This window comes from Anarrhichthys ocellatus, unplaced genomic scaffold (genome assembly GCF_004355925.1).
Source record: "Anarrhichthys ocellatus isolate YVR2014 unplaced genomic scaffold, GSC_Weel_1.0 scaffold45, whole genome shotgun sequence".
Lineage (NCBI taxonomy): Eukaryota > Metazoa > Chordata > Actinopteri > Perciformes > Anarhichadidae > Anarrhichthys > Anarrhichthys ocellatus.
The window spans coordinates 1840517-1856925 of NW_022280075.1; the positions used below are offsets into that span (position 1 = coordinate 1840517).

General features: G+C 40.8%; 1 protein-coding gene across 2 annotated transcripts in view; it reads left to right on the plus strand.

Annotated features, from left to right (window-relative positions):
* Positions 1–16244, plus strand: part of ttc3 (tetratricopeptide repeat domain 3) — a 20038-nt gene extending 3794 nt beyond the window's left edge. For both annotated transcript variants that reach the window (XM_031868959.1, XM_031868961.1), the window contains exons 7-47: positions 13–145; positions 373–458; positions 635–729; positions 1067–1129; positions 1279–1333; positions 1507–1672; positions 2102–2132; positions 2217–2268; positions 2537–2567; positions 2901–2961; positions 3152–3233; positions 3559–3708; positions 4120–4200; positions 4552–4661; positions 4750–4876; positions 5537–5659; positions 5743–5841; positions 6206–6298; positions 6415–6479; positions 6645–6778; positions 6992–7312; positions 7717–7992; positions 8080–8123; positions 8764–8814; positions 8908–8987; positions 9068–9223; positions 9586–10150; positions 10415–10483; positions 11068–11217; positions 11422–11561; positions 12108–12176; positions 12259–12355; positions 12817–12920; positions 13010–13094; positions 13216–13317; positions 13699–13901; positions 14096–14210; positions 14460–14576; positions 14818–14922; positions 15670–15762; positions 15974–16244. In XM_031868959.1, the coding sequence (XP_031724819.1) occupies positions 13–145; positions 373–458; positions 635–729; positions 1067–1129; positions 1279–1333; positions 1507–1672; positions 2102–2132; positions 2217–2268; positions 2537–2567; positions 2901–2961; positions 3152–3233; positions 3559–3708; positions 4120–4200; positions 4552–4661; positions 4750–4876; positions 5537–5659; positions 5743–5841; positions 6206–6298; positions 6415–6479; positions 6645–6778; positions 6992–7312; positions 7717–7992; positions 8080–8123; positions 8764–8814; positions 8908–8987; positions 9068–9223; positions 9586–10150; positions 10415–10483; positions 11068–11217; positions 11422–11561; positions 12108–12176; positions 12259–12355; positions 12817–12920; positions 13010–13094; positions 13216–13317; positions 13699–13901; positions 14096–14210; positions 14460–14576; positions 14818–14922; positions 15670–15762; positions 15974–16084 (4890 nt within the window). In that variant the 3' untranslated portion in view covers positions 16085–16244. The remainder of the gene's footprint in view (positions 1–12; positions 146–372; positions 459–634; positions 730–1066; positions 1130–1278; positions 1334–1506; positions 1673–2101; positions 2133–2216; positions 2269–2536; positions 2568–2900; positions 2962–3151; positions 3234–3558; positions 3709–4119; positions 4201–4551; positions 4662–4749; positions 4877–5536; positions 5660–5742; positions 5842–6205; positions 6299–6414; positions 6480–6644; positions 6779–6991; positions 7313–7716; positions 7993–8079; positions 8124–8763; positions 8815–8907; positions 8988–9067; positions 9224–9585; positions 10151–10414; positions 10484–11067; positions 11218–11421; positions 11562–12107; positions 12177–12258; positions 12356–12816; positions 12921–13009; positions 13095–13215; positions 13318–13698; positions 13902–14095; positions 14211–14459; positions 14577–14817; positions 14923–15669; positions 15763–15973) is intronic.
* Positions 16245–16409: the final 165 nt, after the last annotated feature.

The following is a 16409-nucleotide window of genomic DNA, read 5'->3' on the forward strand; positions in this document are numbered from 1 at the left end:
TTGTACCATCAGCGTTCCTCGGGGGTTTTGGATGACGCGTTACAGTGGTTGGAGCGAACTGGAGAACCCAATATTCGCCATCGCGTCATGGATCTCGGCCACACACACATGTGCCACACGGCCCTGCACCTCATCTTCACAGAGTGTAAGATACAAAACCATTCACCGTCTTTGACAAGTTACTCACAAGACATTTCTAAGAGCATCCTGTGAAGAGGAAAACCTGTTTATTCCATTTTCTATTTTAAACTATCACATTTCATATTATTCAACCCATATAAACAGTGTTTGAGGAGTTGTGCTAACACTGACGCCTGTTAGAACTCGTATGTTGATAGTTAACACACACACTTGTCTCTTGCTTTCAATCAGTTGCTAAGTATATTCAGGAAATGGGTTCCCACTTTGAAAGGACGATGAAGTCACTGACGGCTCGACCGGCCGAGTATCTAATAGAGGTAAGACGACAACGTGGTCTAAGCGCAGTCTCTCTGGATTTATTGGCTTTTATGTTTTGTATTTGGACCGATCATTACATATATTATGTTCAAATAAAATATGTCGGCACAAAACTCTACTGTCCTTAAATGTTTGTGTTGTACCTGAGGGAATGATATATTTGTTCCTCGTCCAGAAAAGTGAAGACATGAAGAAGAAAGGAAATGAAAACTTTCAGAAAAAGCAGTATGAAGACGCTGTTAAGTTTTATTCCAAAGCCATCACATTTTAGTAAGTTCATATTATAACACTGTCTTTAAAATGTCCAGTAACACTATCAAATATTACGGCCCTATCTTTGTGACTCTTGGGTATATTTTAGTTTTTGTTGACACTCTCCATTTGATTACAACATGAATGATGCAGATTGTTAGAAACACTTCAATAAAATACAAAACCACCTCAAACTACGGGCACCAGAGCTGATTAAACTCCTCTCTGACTCAACAATAAATAACACACGTTTCACAAAGAAGAGTCACTGTATTAGGTTGTAGATGTGTAACTAGTAATTTGGTAAATCTGTGTACTTTTGTAACTAAAAATATATATATTTTTCTCCATCCAGCCCTGACAACCACATAGTTTATGGAAACAGAGCATTATGCTATATCCGATCTAAGAAATATCTGTAAGTACCAGTTATTCCTTACTTATTTTGACCATAAAAGATGTGAGTGAGTCTATCGTACACGTCTCACTAGAGAACGAGTGAATGCTGCTGTTTGTCAGAGTTTACAAGAAATGTTTTAACCCAAACATCACTTCAAACTTTTACAGAAAAGCGGTTGGTGATGGAAAATGTGCTACTCTGATAAAACCATTCTGGGCAAAGGTACTAATCTCTTTGTATGAACCAGTCAACACTAGTGTAGTAATGTAACAGAGAACATTATCCAACATTTATCACACAGACGTTAAGGACCGCACCATATCGGTGTGGTCGGCTACATATTCAAGGACTGTTATTTCAAGAGCGAGACGTTGATGCGTGTTTGTTGTTTGTAGGGTCACTACCGCTACTGTGAGGCGTTGTTCTTCTTGGGAGAGATCAAAAAGGCGATTGACGCCAACTTAATGGCCCAGCATCTGTGTAGAGACGACCACGAGGGATTTAAAGACTTGGAACAACAACACCTGAAGTTTGCCGAAATGCTGATGCCGGACCCCAAAGGTACTTTCACTGCTCTGTCATGCTCACAGCAGCACCTTCGATCTTTGTTTTGATCCATTTAAAACGGCAAAAGTATCCGGAGGAGCGAGATTCCCAGAGATCTAAAAGCACATCTGTAATGCCTCCACACGAGTACACACTATACGTTATACTGTGTTTACAAGACGCCTTTAAGTTTCTCTTTACTTCAGGATGTCCAAGTCTTCTCATTTAGTTAAAAAGTCAAAAGTAGAAAAGCAACTTAACATCTTGAAGCTTTTTCTTGTAGACGGTTTGTTTTTCCTTTATAAATTGAAGTGTCTGTCTTTTGAGGTATAATTAAGACCTGATTGTTGCTTATCATGGAGGACAAATACCTAGTTGGCCTTGAGTCTGGGTTAAATGATCCCCTCCATCAATGAAACCTGTGTTTATGTGCCTTGATTTCAGCTGTCCAGCCTAAGAAAACCCCGACTAAAAGGTATGCGTGTACCTCGTACACATTAAACAACTTAACTTGATTAATACATGCTGATAAACTTATGGATTCATTTTTTTCCTACAGACCAGAGAGCACCAACAGAGCGAAAAAGAGTGATGCTACTCCACAGATTAAGGTTTGTGAACGTGTCCATTAGAGGCTGTCAGTAATGCATCATTTATTATTTTAGGTGAAAGAAGATATAAATAAAACATAATCCTCCACACCAAAACAAATAAATAAATACAAAAAGATCTGCAGATCGATAATTAAAATATTCTTTAGTTTTGTCGGTGTGAACAGCCGGCTTTTAGAATAAGATTGAATCATTGACACTATATTTGTGTGGCTTTAGCTGAAGTTCGATATAGCTCAGTGTTAATGATTAACTTGTGTGTCGGCAGGTCACAGAAGTTAAACTAGAAAAGACACCAGGTGAGTTTGTTCTGACACTTTTCTTTCTGACCCGGGTTCAGATCCTGCTTGTGGTGTCTCTTGGTTGTCCAACGCATACAAGCTGAATATTATTTGTGTACTAGAGTGTCCACAGTATGCGTCTCATATCCTTAAATACACATTTTTAAAATGTATGCAAGAATGCAAGTTTTAAATCTGCATTGTTTACATCCATGTTTACAAGCAAGCAGTCCGTTTGTGTTCTGTCTTGTTTTGTTCTTTATATCTGTGGAGTAAAATACCTGCACATTGAAGTTAAGATGTTTTGTTTATGACATTTAAAAAACTTATTGGCTAATATTCTGTTTCCAGTGAAAAATGAGAGGACTGCACAGTCAGATGCCGGTGCTAAAAACTCCAAACCATCTAAAAGGTTAGTGGAAACATTTTCAACACTTCTCAGATCCTCAGGCAGACTGTTCCAGCCCCTCAGAGTATAGAAAACATAATGATAAGAATCAACATTGTGGCTTGTTTTAATTGATTTATTTGTTATCTGATCTGAGGTCAAAGAATGTTTCCCTTCAGACTGTTGAACTGATTTAAACATTCTGTGCTTTCAGTGAGCTTTCTTCAAAGAATGGGAGAGGAACGCCCAGCACACCAAAGAAGAAACCAAAGAACGTAAACCAGTCAGAAGAGGAGGTACGGCTGTGCTTAACATGTCGTGCTCTGCTTCTGTCATGTGACCGACATGTTGTCTGTAGTCATGAGTCTGGTGTGAAGACTTCCAGCACACTGTGTCTCAAAGGGAACATCAGTAGAGACACTCAACCCTGCAGATCCTTGAACTTAAGCTCACTGAGGCTGTTTGTTGTTCATTGCTGACTTTTTATAACTTTCTGTGTGTTAATAGCTTGCATTTAAGAGCATCTTAACTTTTTAGAACATCCAAATGTAGCTTTAAAGTCGTAAAAAATCATTAAATAAGATACGTGACCTGCTCTGTGATGTGTTTTTATCCGATCAGAACCAGAAAGACGACGATGAATACAACAAGTGTAGCGAGTTGAGATCGATGGTGCAGGACGCGCACACGGCTCTGGCCGACCTACGCAGCCGCAATGCGGAGCAGGCCTTCAGGAAGGCGCTGGTCCTAGTGGAAGCCAGCACACCCAAGGTAACACACCACTGATGAGCACTTTACACTAAAGCACAATGTACTGTATGTGTATAAGTCAGGGTTCCAGACTAACTTTGGTCACACCAGCACATGATTTGGTTGCACCCTTTTTTTTTTGTTGCAGAATAGTATTTTAAGTACTGTACTAGTTGAGGCACTTGTACTTTGCTTGAGTGTTTTGATTGTGTGCAACTTTCTACTTCACTTGATTGCAGAGGCAGATATTGTACTTTTGAAGCCTTGAAGTACTATCTGAGGCCTTTATTTACTAGTTACTTTGCAGATGAAGATGCATCTTACATGTTTCTTTGTTTGTTAAAACAACTTTTACTTAGTCTGTCAGATTTCAGATTTAAGATTTGCGTTGAGCTTTAAAAGACATCATTTGTTTTCTTTCTGCTTTCTCAGGATCTTGGTCTTTCCACATTGGATGAGCTGTTGTTGCTGTACGGCCTCGCCTCAGCTCTGACAGAAATCGGCCAGCTTGAGGTAACTTATGGGTCCATGTAGGCGTGTTAGGCCTGAATGGCCAAAGCAGTCCTACCTATGTATGAGGATAAGATTAGGGTTTTATTGATTCTTAGTGTACAGCAGAAAATAGTACAGATAAATATATAACACAGAAATTATAAGATACACAACTGTTCAAAAGTTTCTCATCTCCTGCCACAAAGGCTTGATGTTATTTTGTAGGAACGGTTTGTTCTGTACTTGGAGAACAGTCGAGCTGGTTTTATATCGACACGATAACTTGATCATTTAAATTGTAGATAACAGTGTTTGAGTATTGAATGTCCTGTGAAGCAGGCATTACAGGTGTGGTTCCTTTGTTCAACACAGGAACTCGGAGAAGCACAGAAACTTCTAGATAAGATCAAATCCTTCGAGGAGAGGACGTTTCAGTGTCTGGTTTACTATGCCGTCGGCAGGGTGTATCTCAGAGAGAACAGGTACGGTGTCTTTTAGTCTTTGCTAACATTGCGCGTTTTGAATCGCACCCTTTTGTTGTTTCAAAATCAGTCTTTCCTCTGTGGACAGGTTTGCACTCGCCCTGGAGCAGTTTTCAGATTCCCTGCAGACGGTGAAGAATCGAATAACCCCGGGTAAACTCACGTGGCCTTTAACAAAAGAGATCGTCAAAGAGACACAGTCGGAGTATTTCAAGGTATGGTGTCATCTTAGGTCTTTGTTTGTATCCATTTTAAGAGATTGTTTAGGTGCATGTGAGTGTTTGGGCATTGTTTATGTAATACTCACCCTCGGTAACTGTATTGTATGTGATCAGATTTATATGCCTTCATGCCAGCCATAGTGGCCGGAGGAATTGCGTTTTTGGGTTACGATGGTCCTCGTCAATGCAATATCTCAGGAAGGCCCAAGATTTGTCACAAACGTCTACGTAAACTGATTAGATTCTGGTGTTTAAAGGTCACTGTGGCCTCACAAAACGCATTTTTAGCCATAACCCAAGAATTGATATGCTAAATAGGATGAAATGACATTTTGGACAGACATGACAATAAACCGCAACTTGACTAGTTGGAGGAGGAATAAAACCGCGTTTCACACTGATTAAACTCTATAGACAGAGATTAAAGATATATAAATTAATAGAATAAAAGATATATAATAAACACAATACAACAAAGTATATAAAAGTAGCACAAAAGGAAAGTCTCTGATCAAGTTTGGCCGATATATCCTGTTAATTTGATCTAGATCTAAACATTTATCGGAGCATAAATCACTTAGAAAGTAGGATAACATACTGTATCTATGGCTGACATTTCTCTACTTTCCCTACTTGTATCTTTTCTTTTTTTAGGAAATTCTGGAGCATGCTATAGAGCTGTGCAGGTTTCCTCCTATTCCTGATGCCATTTGTCGACTAGAGAAATGCCTCGTCCCTTTGAAAGCTGAAATCTACTTAACTGACCCAGATTTTAAGGTAAGCGGCTGCTGTGAAACACAGACGGATAAGTTATTGTCAATAATTACTATTATTATAACGCATATGCCTCTTTTATGAAGGGCTTCATTCGAATATGCTGCTGTAAGAGCTGCATTGTTGAATACCACACCGCCTGTTGGAAGACTCTCAAGACATCATCCTTTGATAAGAATGAAAAGGTACATTTCATGTATTTCATGGTCACAGGGTTTTTACAGGTCACAAAGAACCTGGAAAAGTCATGAAAATGATCTTCATTAATACCGGTATAATAGAGTATATGTGGTTCAGATCAGAATAATCTATATTGGTAAAATAACACTTAACGTTTGGCAGAGCAGTTGCGTCAACTGCGTTGTTCTCTGTGTGGGGTAAGGCCGGACTCTATTTTTATTTTATTTTTCATGACGTTTCAGAGAATGTATGGTCATTAAATGTGTCTCAAAGTCATGGATATGTATTAGTAAAAAGTGTGTTTGTTTCACTCTGGAGAGAGCTGTTGCTTCCTTCAAGTCTTAAATTATTATTTTTTTTGTGTTGCAGGAATTCCTGCAAGACCCGTGTTTGACTCCAGACTGCGTCGGCCAAATCTGTAATATCAAAATCTTTAGTCCGACGGGGCTGATAAAGTGTAAGGTAAGAGGATGCATTCTATATTCTCTGCACAGCGAGGTGAAGCTAGTCAGAGTCCCTGTGCTCATGAATGAATGAATCACAGGATCAGTGTTGACCCGAGTCTTGTTTCTCTCCAGTTCGAAGCTCTCGTCGCCAAACCACAGACTCTGAAGAAGCCCAAAGTGAATCAGAAATGCACAAGGTGAGTTGAGTTCACTGCGTGTAGCTGCAGGAGTTAGTCGGCCACAAGACGGTGATGACGATGTAGTTTGGTTCAGTTAGTGAACGCCCACTTTAAAGGATCATATACTAATTGACAAGTACTTGGTTTCTAAATAACTCCCCTTTTCTCTTTTTCAATTTTCAGTCTAAAGAAGTTAAAATCAAGAGAAGACCACAAGCTCAAGAGGAATCAGCATAAGCAGTCGTTTCTAGAAAAGCAGGCGATCAACGACGAGATTCTGCAGAAAGATGACTCAGCAACCCACAGTCAACAGAAAGGTACGGCTGCTAACGTCAGCAACATGTAGTTCTGTTTCATTGCACTTCTATTCATTCAGTTTAAACACGTTTTTCCTGTTTGGTGGCAGATAAAGATTAGGCTACTCTAATATTGTTAGTGTTTTATGGTTTGTAGTTTGTTACTTTTTCCAACTCTTGTGATCCAAATGTTTCCAATAACAAGTGTTTATCAGTCCATTTATATATTTTCAGCCTGGCTGCAGTACAGGGACAGAGTTCTTCTGCAGATCAGCGAGAACATGGAGCTGCTGCGAGAGGAGAAGGGCCTCCACGTGTCGCTCCTGACGGACAGTCTGAAGCCCTGGCTGGAGCTGGACTCCTCGAGGGGGAACCAGGTAGCTGGGAGGATTCTGAACTGGCAGCAGGAGCCGCTTGAGACTCTGAGCGACGTCGTTGAGCTGCTGCTGGAGCGGAAGAACCGGGTTTGGGCTCGCGTCCTTATACAACTACTCAGTGGCTGTCTGGATATAGATCCCAAACTTAGCAACTGGGCACTCCAGCTCAACAATGCAGGTCAGCATTGATCATGTTACTCCTAAATATCCTCAGAGTTCAAGTGATCAAAGGATGCACACTGAAGGAAAGTTAGTAATCAGCTGTTATAGTGTTTAGAAACTGTATAACTGAGGGATTTGTCTCTTTCTGCACTTGCAATTATCAGTCTAGTTGAACCACTGTACAGCGGTTTGTTCCCCACGTACAAAACAAACGCTTCATACGAATAAAAACTATTTGTAAACAGGACTTTGTAAAAGTCTCAAAGTATGAGAGACCGTTCAACATATAGAGTAGTGCTCTCAGCTTTCTGATGGGACCCAATCAAGCTCTTGTGGCACACAGAAGTCATGTAAATATTGTGGACTTTGCCGTCAGCGGCGTGTTGTGAAGTCTCACCACCTCCCTGCTGCTTTCTTTAGGTCTGAATGCTGCAAAATCCTTCATTGAGCGCTTCGCGGGACACTTGGAGCAGCTGGATCTGGCTTTTCTGCTCAACTTTGGTCCGTTGCAGGACGTGATTATAGAGAAGCTCGGGACTAGGCCGGAGCTTTTTTCAAGCGCCGGATTGACGGTGACTGAATACCTAAATCAAGCCCCAGCACATGACATGAGACTCTTTATCTGGACTCTAGAGGAGCATAGGGACGAATATCTCACCTGCCACCATATACTGGATGGCTATTTTGATATGATGGGTGTGTATATTTCACTTTACTAACATGTGAGGTGAAGGCGTGTTCATTTGTTGCCGATGATTTGACTTCCTGTTCTTTATTTTTCAGATGGACATTGTTCAGTCTTAAAAAAGTCTGATGAAAATCAAAATGTAAGTCTTTAGAAACATTTTACATTTTAGTCGTATGAACTAAACCTCAAAGGACTAGTTCGGCAATATTTTGGAGTAAAATGAGATGCCAGTCTGTTAGCTGAAAATTATGTTACTGCCAGTTAGCTTAGCTTAGCATAAAAACGAATGGAAACTGTTAGCACACAGTGTCTGCACGTCTTAAAGTCTTAAAAAAACATTGAATTCTGTACCGTCGGCAACAAAAAAGGCCCTGAAAAGTTTTTAAAAGTCTAAATTTCAAACAGTTCTTAAATATTTTTTTGTTGCGGGCTGTCAGGAGACATAAATGTGACAATGACTTCTTCCACTTAATTTTACATATTTGGCGGTATTGTTGACCCTATTGGCATGAGAGTGAAAATATATGAAATTTCATCTTATGTGGTATTACAAGGGATGTTAAAAGGCTCACATTTAATTTGGTGAACACTGCTTTAAAGCCAGAAATGTGCTCATATTAACAGGTTATATCTCATTTGTTTAACCCCCCCCCTCTAAAACCACAACTTGTCGTTTTTACATTCAGAACATACCTGTAAGTGTATTTCCCCAAATGCCTTAAACGTGATTTAACTTTGTGGCTCTTCCTGATCTCTCATCCAATTTGCTTTAATTTCAGAATTCTCCTTTGAAGAGTCGAGGCCGGAAAAAGAAACAGAGAGAGCCCAGAGTGAGAGAGTGATTATGGGTGTGATGGATTGCCTGTGAAGAGAAAATGTCTTATTGGCTTGAATCCAAATGTTTCCTCTCCTCTTCCGTTCAGGGTGTTTTTGTTTGGTCTGAGATGACAGCTCCGACTCCGAGAGATGATTGGGAACAAGACTTATTTGAAGACGACTCTTTGTAAGTTCTCCGCGTCGGACGCACAGATTTTATTATAACAAGAGTTTTTATGTCTAATGTTGAGAATTCGGTGTCGGCAGATCATTCCTTCACCCCGGTGATCCGTTCAGCGTACCGAGTCACCTCCGAGAGCAAGTGGCCGATTTTGAGGACCAGTACAACAGCACCAGACACAGAAGTCACTATAAACAGATTTTGGACAACAACCCCGACCCAACAAAAGAGAGTTTGTACGAGTAAGTGCACACTGGTGTTCAGTGGTGGAATGTAACTAAGTACAATTATGACATGCTGCTTCTGGAGTGTTTCCATTTTATGAAACTTTATACTTCTACTACATCACATTTATATGCACCTATAGTTACTTTCTACATATCAGAAGATATGATGCATTACTATACTTCTAATCTACCCAGAATAATGCAATAGTGTACAATGATATAACATTCTGCATAATGACAGCTGTTACTTTTGATACTTTAAGTGGATTTTGTTAATAATACTTAACACTTAAAATACTCAAGTAAATCGTTGCATATGGCATTTTTAATGCATATTCTCCCTTTTTGATTTTGAACGTTTGAATGTCTCTCTGCAGCTACTTTGCTCAGATCTTGGAGGAGCACGGCCCACTGGTTGCTGAGGACCCTCTGCTGGTGGGTGAACTGGGGAATTTCCCCTCCGTGGCTCAGCTGAAGATCCAGGAAACGGGCGGCTTTGAGGCCTTCCTCCTGGAATCCCTTCGCTTCATAAAGATGGGGAGGTGCATCGGCCTGGCGAAGCACGCCGTTTCCCTGCAGCAGGCGGTGCACGGAGCCGGTCTAGACTACTTGGATGTAATAGCGGATCCCGGCTCGGACTCTCTGTGTTTGGACGAGCGTCGTGAATCTGCTTTCACGAGCTATCTGGACGGTTATTCTTCTGCACAGACTGACGTCTATCGCACCCTCCCAAATCCTTATGTAATAGGCTCCCAGCCTGCTACGCGTGATGAGCTTTACCTTTGGACTATTGATGACAGACAACCAGAAGCCCCTTACGTTTTACCAAACGACTACGGGGAGCTGGATCCGGATCTGGATCTGGATCTGGATGGTGGACTTTTAGAAACCTCGTCAACGACAACTGAGGGAAGCTTTTTGAAGAAACATGCAGAAGTACAGGTCAATACCAAACATTTCAATGAAAGTTGTCATCTCAAAGATTTTCATTAAAATGTCCGTTCGCTGTCTGTTACCGATGTACGTAGCACACTGGCGATTGCTCCTATGGCCCACCAATGAAAGTATTGCAATATTTATATATTTGTCTGTGGTGACGGGACTGAAATCTAAAGGATTGGCTCTCCCCAAATACGTAAATGTATAAATAATGTCTGCTGTACTGTGGGTGACATTTAAAATGTTCTTTTTTTGTTTCGGTCTTAGACGTGTCAGGAGTCCATGAGGAGTGTTGCAGTGAATACAGAGATTCATAAGCGTTTTGAGAGCTGCCCGGTGAGTTCAGTATAACTTCATACTTCAACTACACCTGTATATGTGTAAGTAGAGCTGGGTAGTTTGCTCTACAGCAATGCATCATATTCTATAAGATCATCACTGTCCTGTGAGAACCACGCATCTCTAAAAAGTTTTAATGAGATCAGAAAAACAGCTCTTTTCCAGCTGATCCAAGAGGCTTTTAAATTTATTTAGCTGAAGAAGTAGACGGATTGTCTCGACACATAAAGCAACACTTCATCCTTCAATTCATCACAAACATTCAACATCAACACATCTGGAGATAAGTGGTTTCCACTGGAAGGGAAGTGGATGAAAAACTGAAATCTGAAAAGTAACTAAAGTGGAGTATAAAGAACAATATTTACCTTTGAGATGTACTAAAGTAGAAAGTATGATAAAATGTGATCACTCAAATAAACTATTAGTACCTTGAAACTTGTACTTAAGTACAATACTTGAGGTAATGTACTTAGTTACTTTCCATGGCTGCTTATCCACAGTGTAGTTCTGTGTGAAGTTGTTGCCTGTTACTGAGTGTTGTTGTTGACTCTTTTTCCCTCCTCCGTTGGTTCTTCCAGGGTCACATCAACATAAAGCAGAAGAGCAACAGGAAGTTGGAGCAGCAGATCAAGAAGATGGCGAAAGGCTGCGACAAAGTCAACCTGAGACATGAAGAAGACGTCGCTGTCCTGAAGGAAGACATTCAGAAGATCACAGCTAATATACAAGTAGGTCCATAAGCAGTTACAATTATAGGGAGTTTATAAGAAAGAATAAACCTTTATTAAAAGAAATGTGACAGGATATGTCAAGAAGCCACGACAAGATGCAACAGACCTCAAAGGATGAAGCTAACGTAATGTAATAATGTAATGTAATGTAAATACAACAAAAACTTAAATATGTGTTATTGTCTGTCTTCTCTCGTCAAGGTGACCAATAAGGAGCTGGCGCTGTTCCAGCAGAAACTGGAAGAGGAGGTGAAGAAGGATCAGAAGGAGAAGAAGGCCAACCAGGAAGGACTGAAGGCCCTGAAGACGACGATCGAGGATCTGGTGGAGCAACACGGGAGGTGAGAGTGAAGCTGATCTGGTGCAAAGTAACGAAGTACATTTACTCAAGTAGAATTTGGATGTACTTAACTTGAGTATTTCCTTTATGCCTCAACCCCACAACGTGTATTTGGAACTTGTGTTTTATATCTAAAAGTAACTGTAATATACTGGGTAGTATTGCATCCACATTGAGGAACTGCACTATTAAAATACTCTTTATAGAAGTGATGAACACATGAATGCATCAATAATTCAGTAGTAATTCAGCACTTTTGGCTAATTCTTTTACACAAGTACTTTTGAATGCAGGACGTTTACTTGTAGTAGAGTATTTCTCCACTGCTACTTTTACTAATATGAAATATATGAGTACTTGTGACTTATGATCACCCGGGACAAATATATTTGTGTACTGAATTTATTTATTTATTTATTTATTTATTGTTGCAGCTTGAACGTGACCGTTGTATGTACAGATGTCACATACTGTAAACACAAAGCATCAAGTAATGATTGAGTCCTAATTATATTTTTATATATTTGTGTCTTATTTCCATCCACAGTCTTTCCCAAAACATCCGAGAGAAGAAAGCCAGCTTTGACTCAAAGCTGAGTGATTCCCTTGAGTTGAGGTAAGCGTTGAGCAAAGAGTTGATGGTGAAGCAGAAACTAAAGATCCTCGACTCTTTTGGTTAACGTGTCGTTTCCTTTCAGTAACCAGTCTGCAGCTGAGAAGATGAGCCTGGAAGATGAGATCAAGCGCTGTAAGCTCTCGTTTACATCGGCGACCCGGAGGTCTCAGGCAGCTCAGGTAGGCCCTGCAGTGAGATTACAAAATGTACGATACATAAACTTTACCAATCACCAAGAAATATATTTAAAAGAAAAATACACAGATGTTCAGATACACGCAAATGTACTTTTAGAAAATATGTTAATTTTAAACATAATAAAGATGCATCAACTTAAATAGATATGCAAAAGAGATAGTGATCATGACATATTACTGATAATTAACCTAACCTATATAAGTACACATGCGGTATATATGTACTGTATATATGTATGAACAGTAATAGTTCACACATGCGTATGAATATAAGAAGCGAACAGTTGTATGTTTAAATAGCAGTGTCTTTTATCCAAAATACGTCAAGCCTCTCTTCAGAGTGGTTGAGCCTGAGGCCCCGCTGCTTCTTTACACTTTGTTAAAACTACTACCGCTCGTTAAGTTTAGTAAATGACTCGATCCTCGTCGTTCTGCTCCTCCAGGTGTTGGTGGTGGAGAGCAGTCGGGATCAGGGTTTGTTCGTCCTCTACAGAGAGCTCGCCACCGGCAAGGCTCTGCTCACCAAGCTGGACGAAGCGGCTCACAGGTCAGAGAGCAGTGACGACCGCCTCTTTTATTCCTATTGTGTTGGTGTCACATTTATTCATTGTGCGACGTCCTTCCATCCATGTCCAGATACCCATCCCCAGACCTGGAAATGACGAGGAACAGCTGGAGAGTTAATGTCCAAGATGTTGAAAAGAAGATCTCCACTGCTGAGGTATGCGCGTCATTTCCTTTGTTGCAGCTACAGAAGCTACGGGATCAATGATCCATGTTGGGATGCCTTGACTTCTGATGTGTTAATCCAGATGTTTAGTAAGACTTTATGTTTTATACAGGCACAGTACAAGGAGCAGCTGGATCAAGTGAATAATGGGAGAAGACTCAGTGAATTGCCTCCAGTCAACGTCAACAACCAGTCTGAGCCTCCAGCGGCACCAGTAAGACAACCAGTCTAACCAGCAGATGTACCACGCTTATTAACTAGCTTTAATGTGCAGCTGTTCTCTATTTAATATCATCATCAATAAACACCTTATTATTCCTTATACAAAATGAGCAATAATAACTTCTGCTACTAGTACAACTACTACTTCTACTGCTATAATACTACTACGTATACTGCTGTTACTACTTCTACTCCTACAAGAACTGCTACTTTAGTTACTGCTGCAATTACTTCTACTTCTATATCTACTGCTGCTACTACTTCTGTTGCACCTCTACAGGATCAAATGGCTCAGATATTAGAAATGGTTGCAGAATCCGTGGTTATGTACCCCTAATTAAAAGTGTAACCATCTCCTGTCTTAATGTTGCAGTCTGTGGCGGCCACCGAGTATTCTCCTCCATCTTCATCCTCCCATGGCGCCGCCCCGGTCATCCCCCCGCCTGCAGCTGAAGCGGCGGCCGCTCAGCCTCCCGCTCAGCTCAAACCTCCGGCCAGGACTCTGGAGCCTCAACACAACACTGTGTTCGACAAGTCCTTAGAGCGCCTGACCAGCATGTTCCCCGACTATACAAGGTAACGCTGGAGCTCTAATGCCGTTATACACACTTCAGACCTTCTACTAGAAGGAAAGTGGCTTTTATGCTCATTTTCTTACACATCATGCATTTTATTGTTTCACAAACAGAAGAAGGGAAACATTGAGCCTTTAATCTGGCAGCTTTACACTTGTAGGTATTAAACACAATGCATTGTGTGTTTGTGTTCAGGTCGGACCTGATGAGGTTTGTCCAGGAGTTTCGTTCATCCAGCGGTGGAAGCCTGAGCAGCATGTCGATGCAGGACATGGTCGGTGGAGTGACTCAGCTGATCCTGGACCATCAGGTAGGTTTTTAAAGGTCTAAACTAAAAAACATGTTGATTTTAGCGAGAATCTGTACCAAACAAAGATGTATTCTCAAGTCTAGAGTCTGTTTGCTGCTACGTATATTATATATTTCTGAATCCTGTACATTGGAATTTTTATGCCACAACTGTTCCGCGGACCTGTGAAGACCTCTAGTATGGATGATCCAGGTTAGGTCTCATCTTAAAACGCGTCCCATTGATTGTTTTGGCTTCTTTTCCTCACAGGAGAAGCCTAAAGCTGCCAAAGCGAGCAAGGCCCATGGGGTTCCCTCTGTGTGTACCACCCCGCCTTTGGTCGCCCCGGTCTGGCGGCAAAAGAGAGACAACGTGCAGTCCAACGTGGTAAGTCTTTTTATCTGAGAAAGCATTTTGCTTCAACCCATATTTGTTGGCGTTTAGCCTTTCAAAATACACAAACATCACATTTTGGTCAGGCCAATGCGGTAATTTGGAGTTTGTCCGACAGAGGTCCTCTCCCAGAGGCTTCTGTTACGAGAGGCTGTGAAGACTCGTATTGATCTGTCTGGTTAGTCCTCGTCTTAAAATGCATCGCGTTGATTGTTTTGTCTTCTTTTCCTCACAGGAGAAGCTTAAAGCTGCCAAGAGTCCGGCTCAGTACACCGCCCCGCCTTACGCCTACCCGGTCTGGAACCCCCCCGAACTAAAGAGAGAGGCACACTCCAACGCGGTAAGTCCAAAAGAAACTAACAGTTAAAGAACAGAAAGATTTGCTATCAGTGTTTTTAATCTTCTCTTTGTGCTTCTGTAGGCTTTAGATTGTGTCACAGAGCACTTATAACATATTTCTGATTTTAGAAAACATGACCTGGAAAAATTCACCCCCATACAGTTTTCATTAACGGGGTTATTAGCTGTAGAGACCGTTTATTGTACCAGGCTCTAAACACGTCCATGTCTGCTCTACAGCCGGGCATTTCAACATGAAACCAGACTCTAGTGGCCTTTTGAAGAACTGCTGTTTTTGGCACTTTTTGGCGAGTTGCTGCTCGGTGATAAAGATTAGGCTGCACTTTAGTATTATGCTTTTTGTTGAATTAGATTAAAAATTCACCGTGGTTTTCTCTCTCACTTGCTGACAAAACATTTGTTATAGCCCATGAGAACATATGTAAAAAAAAAAATAAAAAAAAAAATAAAAAAAATGTCTAAAGCGCAACTAAGTTGTGGTGAATCTTGAGTGTCCTGACAGCAGCACGCTGTCTACGAACCAATGACACAAACAGGACTATGATTCAATTGGCTATCTGGTAGTTGGGGCGTGGTTATGCCCGCTGCTATCTCCAACGAGAGTAAAAACTAAACAGATAAGGAAGCACTCAGTCACTGGACCCGACTCTCTGTGTGTGTGTGTGTGTGTGTGTGTGTGTGTGTGTGTGTGTGTGTGTGTGTGCGTGCGTGTGTGTGTTGATTGCAGCTGAACATCGGGGATCCTTGCATCATCTGTCACGAGGACATGAATCCCATCGACATCTGCGTGCTGGTGTGCAGACACAGCTTCCACAACGAGGTGAGCAGAGACTCTTCAAACTGCTTCATGTACCTTTGAATCATCTGTTGTAGCTTAAACATGGCTTTTATGTTGTTATTCTAAATGAAGGATGTTTACAATACATTATTTTTTCAGCTGAAAAATGGTTTTCCTTCTGTCTTTGACCGGTATGACCATGAAAAAGGTGTGTTGTTGTGAAACCTTTAATGTGCGTCCTTTGTGTGTTTAGTGTATCAGGTCATGGTTGAAGGAGCAGAGCACCTGTCCCACCTGCAGAGATCACGCATTACTGCCTGAAGAGTTCCCCGCTCTGTCTGGTAGAAGACGCCAAGCTCCGTGATAATTCCACCCTAATCTTCACATATACTTTTATCTTATTTCTTTTTTTTTAATCACAATTTTCATTATAAACTAAAAACGCCATCGTTTTATTGTATCGTTAAGATGTTCAAACTGATGTTTCTACAAATTGAATAAACTAAAGCGTCTTGTGTTTGAGATCGTCTCCGTCAGATGTTTGTCTGTCACGCCTCAGATGGGCCACAGTTTGGAATTTAATACAATTTCTGATCTTTTAAAATTAAGTATGTCGAAAAAGTTAATAAAAAGTCATGGTATAGTATGTCAAAAAATGTTTAAATCATAGTATATTATTAAAAGTCAGA